Source organism: Rhincodon typus, chromosome 26, assembly GCF_021869965.1.
Source record: "Rhincodon typus isolate 14 chromosome 26, sRhiTyp1.1, whole genome shotgun sequence".
NCBI lineage: Eukaryota > Metazoa > Chordata > Chondrichthyes > Orectolobiformes > Rhincodontidae > Rhincodon > Rhincodon typus.
Genome location: NC_063357.1, coordinates 30,521,546 through 30,528,948, shown reverse-complemented (window position 1 = coordinate 30,528,948; position 7,403 = coordinate 30,521,546). Strand labels below are relative to the sequence as shown.

The following is a 7,403-nucleotide window of genomic DNA, read 5'->3' as shown; positions in this document are numbered from 1 at the left end:
GGTTTTTGGAATTGGGGTGGGGATGGATGGAGGTGTTTGAATAGTGTGGGGTAAAGATGAGGAGAATAGATTAGGGGTGGTAGGGGAACTGAATGGGAGGATTAGAATGGCACTGAGGTTGGACAGAAATGGGAGGAATGGGATGGCAGAGGGCAGGGTTAGTGTGGTGGATCACCAGGGAAGAGGGAAATCTCATAGGAGGGAATGTGGGGCAACATGATGGGTACGGGGTAGGGGAATGTTTGGGAAAAGTCTACAGCCTAGAGGGGTATGACATTTGCAGGGTCATGTGATAAGAAGAAAAAGAATGAGGTACAATTGGCATGGAAGGTGGCTATCATTGCAGGGTGGGACAATATCAGAGGGATGGCATGCCGTCGGACATTTAAAGATCGCATGCAGGTGGATGTTATGTGAGGAAGTGAAAGACATGGGGATAAGATGGGAGGTCGACTTGCGTGAGAGGAGTGAAAGATATGAGGGTGGGTTTAGATGCCATGGAAGATGGAGAAAGGGTAGTGGCAGCATGTGGAGGGTCTATTGTATGGTAAATGGGGAGACAGCATACAAGACAGGGACTTCAGTAGTAGAGTATGGAAGGCTGGTGGTGGATTGCAATATGGGATTGCGAGGAAAGCATGAAATGGGGGGTGAAATTTGGAGTCCGGTTGCATAAGAAAGAGGGAGTGGAATGGGGTGGGATGGGAAAGAAATGGGATGGTTTTGAGTTGCGAAAGATTGCAACGAAGCATGGAGTAGCATGTCAATGAAAATTCAAAGAACTGCTGTTTCAATAAATTTAGAAATTGTTTTGTGGGTCACTCCTAGTATTTAGTACATTTTCCTAGTTTTATACCTTAAGGAAGGTCTATTGTAATATAGGAGATTGCGTAGATAAATGAAAGGTGTAAATTGAAAGTGACTGTAATATGTATGGTTCTTTTTTAGTCAGAAATGCTGCTGCTAACGGTGTCGCTGTGTTGACAGTACTATTGAATTCTGGGCTAACGTTGTTAGGTAACGACAGCGCCATCCTTTATATTGCGGCCAGTTCTGGTATTTTGCTCAACTGCATTCCGAGTCTACGGAAGTGACGTAATTTTGTGCGTAGCCGGAAGTTTTCTGCAGGAGACTTAATTTTCACATTAGTGATGGCAACGTTAGAGACAGTCCCTAAAGATTTACGACATTTACGGGCTTGTCTCTTGTGTTCGTTGGTTAAAGTAGGTCCGGATAGAGTATATGGTTCTCACTACTTCATTTAGATTGCGTTCGCTCGTATTTTGAGCGAGTGAGGCTTGTTTTAACGCTGTTCAGTGAGGACTAATTGTTGGCGAGGTTCGGTTTTAACTGTTCAACTCCATTATGAGTTGATTAGGGGCATTTTTAACTGTTCTTCTTTGCGTACCGCTTATACACTGTCGGTGGGCAGAATTCAAAACCACTTCTGCGAGCACCCAAAAGTTCAGCTCCAACAATAATATACAATGTCCTATGCAGTCGCAACAATAAGGGTTTGTCGTTAAATCTGATGCTTCAAGGTAATAAGTAGGGCCTTGGATACTGTTGTAGAACAGAGTGACCTAGGGGTTCAGGCGCATAATTCTTTGAAGTTACATGTTACAAGTGGTTAAGAAGGTATTTAGCACCCTTGCTGTCATTGCTCAGACCTTTGAGTATAGGATTGGGATGTCATGTTGACGTTGTTCTGAATATTGGTGTGGCCTTTTCTGGAGTACTGTGCCCAATTTTGGTCACCCTGTTATAGGAAGAATATTATTCAGCTGTAGGGACCTCAAAAAAAAATTGAGGATGTTGCCTGGAATGGAGGGTTTGAGTTATAAGGAGAGGCTGGATAGGCTGAGACTTCTTTCACTGGTGTGTAGGAAATTGAGGGGTGACCTTTAAAGGTTTATAAAATCATGGGTGGCATGGATAAGGTGAATAGTCAATGTTTTTTTCCCCTGAGGGTAGTGGAGTCCAAAACTAGAAGGCATAGGTTTTAAGGTGAGAGGGGAAAGGCTTAAAAGGGACCTAAGGGGCAACAGTTTCAAGCAGAGGATGGTGTGTGTATGGAATGAGCTGCCAGTAGAAGTGGTGGAGGCTGGTGCAGTTACTTCATTTTAAAATGCATCTGGATGGGTATTTGAATAGGAAGGGTTTAGAGTGTTATAGGCCAAATGCTGGCAAATGGGACTAGATTAACTTAGGATATCTGGTCGCATGGACAAGTTGGACCAAAGGGTCTGTTTCTGTACTCTACATCTGTGAATATGGCTAATTGTTTGGAGGGATATGGGTCATGTGCAGGCAGGTGGGACTAGTTTAGTTTGGAATTATGGTTAGCATAGACTGGTTTCTGTGCTATGTTACTATGACTGAATATTGGAGAAAAATTCTGTTATTGAGTGTGGCTTCAAGTTTTCATGGAGCAACAAAGGCTTCATGTAGGACATACGAATGGAATTGCAGTGTGTTTGAACTTGTCATTAATTGAACTGCAGCTCTTCAGGTCTGTACTGTATTCATTGTTGCAACTGTTCCTTTTAATGACAGTACCAGCTTCTCAGTTAATATTGAAATCAGCCATTTTATGGCTAAAAGAATGTGTACGAGGCATCAGTGTCTTTGACACCTATAAATGCCATTTGATGATTTTTAATTTAAACATGACATACCTATCTGTCTTTTCTCTGCTTTATAGACTATCGATCAATTTGAGTATGATGGTTGTGATAACTGTGATTCCTACCTGCAAATGAAGGGGAATCGAGAGATGGTGTATGACTGTACCAGTTCTTCTTTTGATGGGTAAGTTAGTTTACAATTACACAATTTATAAGGTGGGGGGAATTGACAGTTTTAATTTGGGGGGTGTTGGAAGAGGGTGTGACATTTCTTTGTTTGGGAAAAATGGAGATGTCTTAAAGCTCATTTAATTAAAAGAACTATGGTGAACATTTGAAGGTGGTTGGGTTAATATAATTAATAATGTGGGATCTTCTTCTTTATCAATAGAAGTTTACTGCTGAAAAAGCCAGAAACTTGTGCTGAACTGATATCAAACTTTAGTTCCGCCCAGTGGAGGACAGCATCCGATTCTGGATACTGCAATTTAGGAAGGACGTGAAGGCTTTGGAGAGTGTGTAGTATGTTTTCCTTGGCTTACATTTTGGAATAAAAGGTCATCCATTTATAACCAAGCTGAGAAGTGTCTATATTAAAGGGAATATAGAACATTTTTTTTCTATTCATTTGTAGGATGTGGGTGTCGCTGGCTGGCCAGCATTTCTTGCCCGTCCCTAGTAGCCTTTAAGAAGGTGGTGGTGAGCTGCCTTCTTGAACCACTGCAGTCCTCCTACTGTGGGTTGACCCACAATGCTGTTTGGGAGTGAATTCCAGGATTTTGACCTAGTGACAGTGAAGGACCAGTGATATTTCCAAGTCAGGATGGTGAGTGACTTGGCGGTGGTGGTGTTCCCATATGTCTGATGCCCTGGTCCTTCTAGATGGAAGTGATCCTGGGTTTGGAAAGATGCTGTCTGAGAATCTTTGGTGAATTTCTGCAGTGCATCTTGTAGATAGTACACACAGCTGCTACTGATCGATGGTGGTGGAGGAAGTGAATGCTTGTGGATATAGTGCCAATCCAGCGGGCTGCTTTGTCCTGGATGGTGTCAAGCTTCTTGGGTGTTGTTATAATTCTGTATTGTGCAAGGCTGTGGATGATCATTTAATTTTTGAATATTAGGGAAATTGTTTGTGAGAAGTGTGCAAGAGGGTGGAGTTGAGATGGAAGATCAGCCATGCATTGAATGATGAAATGGTAAAGGGTTAAATGGTCTACTCCTGTTTCTTTTATATTAAGAAATTTATTTGAATGGTTCCAATAATGAGGGATTACAATTGGGTGGACAGCCTGGAGAAGCTAGATGTGTGTACAGAGAAGGTTAGAGCATAGAAGCACATGAACAAGGAACAAAAAGAGGCCATTCAGCCCCTTTATCCTGCTACACTGTTCAATAAGATAATAGTTGACTTTGTTTTATACCCTGTTTTATTTTGATACCCTGCAGACAGCCTTTGACTTTCTTGCCTAGCAAGGATGTATCTATTACTCCCTTAAAAATCTTTTAATCCTGCCTTCACTGCCTGCAGTGGCAAATTCCAAAGTGTCTCAATGTTCTAAGACAGACAAAAACCTCATCTCTATCCTAAAAGGGAGATCTTTAATTTTTAAACAAAACCTCCTAGTTCTGGACTTCCCTTCAAGAGACAACATCTTTTCCACATTCACCCTGTCAAGACTATTCATGATCTTTTATTCTTTAATTACATCACCTCTCACTCTTCTAAACTCCAGTGGAAAAAAGCCCCACTCTCAAAGTTGCCATCATTAGACACCTGCCATTCCAAGTATCAATCCAGTAAACCTTCTCTAGACCATAACCAATGACTTTACATGTTTTGTAAAATAATTACAGCAAAACTGTAGTCCCACATCTGGTCTCCCAAATGTCCTGACAAAGGCCTGACATTCAACAAGCTCTTGGTCTGTAGCGCATTAGGATTATCAGCCCTTATGTTTATGACAGAGCTGTTCCAGGGTATGGATACTATAGGAACGATAGAAAGGGAGGCAAGAGAGGAGGCGTAGTGGCGTTTTTGATTAGGGATAGCATTACGCCTGTACTTGGGGAGGATATTCCTGGGCATGTGTCCAGGCAAGTTACTTGGGTGGAACTGAGAAACAAGAAAGGGATGACAGCTTATTGGGATTGTACTGTAGACCCCCCAATAGACAGTGGGAAATTAAGAAACAAATTTGAAAGGAGATCCCAGTTATCTGTAAGAATAATAGCATGGTTATGGTAGGGGATTTTTACTTTCCAAACATAGACTGGTACTGCCATAACATTAAGGGCTTGGATGGAGAGGAATTTAAGTGTGTACAAGAAAATTTTCTGATTCAGAATGTGGATGCACCTACTAGAGAAGGTGCAAAACTTGATCTACTTTTGGGAAATCAGGCAGGGCAGGTGACTGAGGTGTCAGTGGGGGCGCAGTTTGGGGTCAGTGACCATAGTTCTAGTAGTTTTAAAATATTGATGGAAAAGGATAGACCGGATCTAAAAGTTCAAGTTCTAAACTGGAGGAAGGCCAATTTTGACAGTATCGGGCAAGAACTTTCAAAAGTTGGTTGCAGGCAGATGTTTGAATGCAAAGGGATGACTGGAAAATGGGAAGCCTTCAAAATGAGATAACGAGAGTCTAGAGACAGTATGTTCCTGTTAGGGTAAAGGGCAAATCTGGTAGATGTAGGGAATGCTGGATGACTGGAGAAATTGAAGTTTTGTCAAGAAAAAGAAGCAAGCATATGTCAGTATATAGACAGCAGAGATTGAGTGAATCGTTAAAAGTATAAAGGCAGCAGGAGTATACTTAAGAGGGAGATCAGGAGAGTAAAAAGGGGACACGAGATAGCTTTGGCAAATAAAGGTAAAGAATCCAAAGGGATTCTACAAATACGTTAAGGACAAAAGGGTAACCAGGGAGAGAATAGGGCCCCTTAAAGTTCAGCAAGGCCGCCTGTGTGCGGAACCGCCGGAGATGGGGGAGATACTAAACGAGTATTTTACATCAGTGTTTACTGAGGAGAAAGGTTTGGAAGATAGACAACATGGGAAAGTAAATAGTGACATCTTGAAAATGTCAATATTACAGAGGAGGTGGTGCTGGACAGCTTAACATGTAAAGGTTGATAATTCCCTGGGACCTGATCAGGTGTACCCTAGAACTCCGTGGAAAGCTAAGTGATTGCTGGGCCCCTTGCTGATATATTTATATCATCGATAGCCATAGGTGAGGTGCTCAGAGACCGGAGGTTAACTAAGGTGGTGCCACTATTTAAGAAAGGTGATAAGGAAAAGCCAGGGACGTATAGACTGGTGAGCCTGGTGGGCAAGTTGTTAGAGGTAATCCTGAGAGATAGGATTTATATGTATTTGGAAAGGCAAGGACTGATTAGGAATTGTCATCATGACTTTGTGCATGGGAAATCATGTCTCATGAACTTGATTGAGTTTTTTGAAGAAGTAACAAAAAGGATTAATGAGGGCCGAGCAGTGGATGTGATCTATACGGACTTCAGTAAGGTGTTCGACAAGGTTCCTCATGGTAGACTGGTTAGCAAGGTTAGATCACATGGAATACAAGGAGAACTAGCCATTTGGATACAGAACTGACTTGCAGGTAGAAGACAGAGGGTGGTGGTGGAGCATTGCTTTTTAGGCTGGAGGCCTGTGACAGCAGTGTGCCACTGGTGACAACAAGGTGCAGGGCTGGATGAACACAGCAGGCCAAGCAGCATCATAGGAGCAGAAAGGCTGACATTTCGGGCCTAGACCCTTCATCAGAAAAGGGGGAGAGGAAGGGGCTTCTGAAATAAATAGGGAGAGAGTGGGAGGCGGATAGAAGATGGATAGAGGAGAAGATAGGTGGAGAGGAAACAGACAGGTCGAAGAGGCGGGGATGGGGCCAGTAAAGGTGAGTGTAGGTGGGGAGTTAGGAAGCGGATAGGTCAGTCCAGGGAGCACGGACAGGTCAAGGGGGCGGGATGAGGTTAGTCGGTAGGAGATGGGGGTGCGGCTTGAGGTGGGAGGAGGGGATAGGTGGGAGGAAGAACAGGTTAGGGAGGCGGGGATGAGCTGGACTGGTTTTGGGATGCGGTAGGGGGAGGGGAGATTTTGAAGCTTGTGAAATCCACATTGATACCATTGGGCTGCAGGGTTCCCTAGCGGAATATGAGTTGCTGTTCCTGCAACCTTCGGGTGGCATCATTGTGGCACTGCAGGAGGCCCAGGATGGACATGTTGTCTAAGGAGTGGGAGGGGGAGGGGGAGTTGAAATGGTTTGCGACTGGGAGGTGCAGTTGTTTATTGCGAACCGAGTGTAGGTGTTCTGCAAAGTGGTCCCTGAGCCTCCGCTTGGTTTCCCCGATGTAGAGGAAGCCACACCGGGTACAGCGGATGCAGTATACCACATTGGCAGATGTGCAGGTGAACATCTGCTTGATGTGGAAAGTCTTCTTGGGGCCTGGGATGGGGGTGAGGGAGGAGGTATGGGGGCAGGTGTAGCACTTCCTGCGGTTGCAGGGAAAAGTGCCGGGTGTGGTGGAGCTGGAGGGGAGTGTGGAGCGGACAAGGGAGTCACGGAGAGAGTTGTCCCTCCGGAAAGCAGATAAAGGTGGGGAGGGAAAGATGTCTTTGGTGGTGGGGTCGGATTGCAGATGGCGGAAGTGTCGGAGGATGATGCGTTGGATCCGGAGGTTGGTGGGGTGGTACGTGAGGACGAGGGGGATTCTTTTTTGGTTCTTATTGCGTGGACGGGGTGTGAGGGATGAG

General features: G+C 44.2%; 1 protein-coding gene across 1 annotated transcript in view; it reads left to right on the top strand.

Annotated features, from left to right (window-relative positions):
• The first annotated feature begins 1,109 nt into the window (after positions 1 to 1,109).
• Positions 1,110 to 7,403, top strand: part of supt4h1 (SPT4 homolog, DSIF elongation factor subunit) — a 15,070-nt gene continuing 8,776 nt past the window's right edge. The window contains exons 1-2 of the mRNA XM_048612550.1: positions 1,110 to 1,223; positions 2,705 to 2,811. Of these exons, the coding sequence (XP_048468507.1) occupies positions 1,152 to 1,223; positions 2,705 to 2,811 (179 nt within the window). The 5' untranslated portion in view covers positions 1,110 to 1,151. The remainder of the gene's footprint in view (positions 1,224 to 2,704; positions 2,812 to 7,403) is intronic.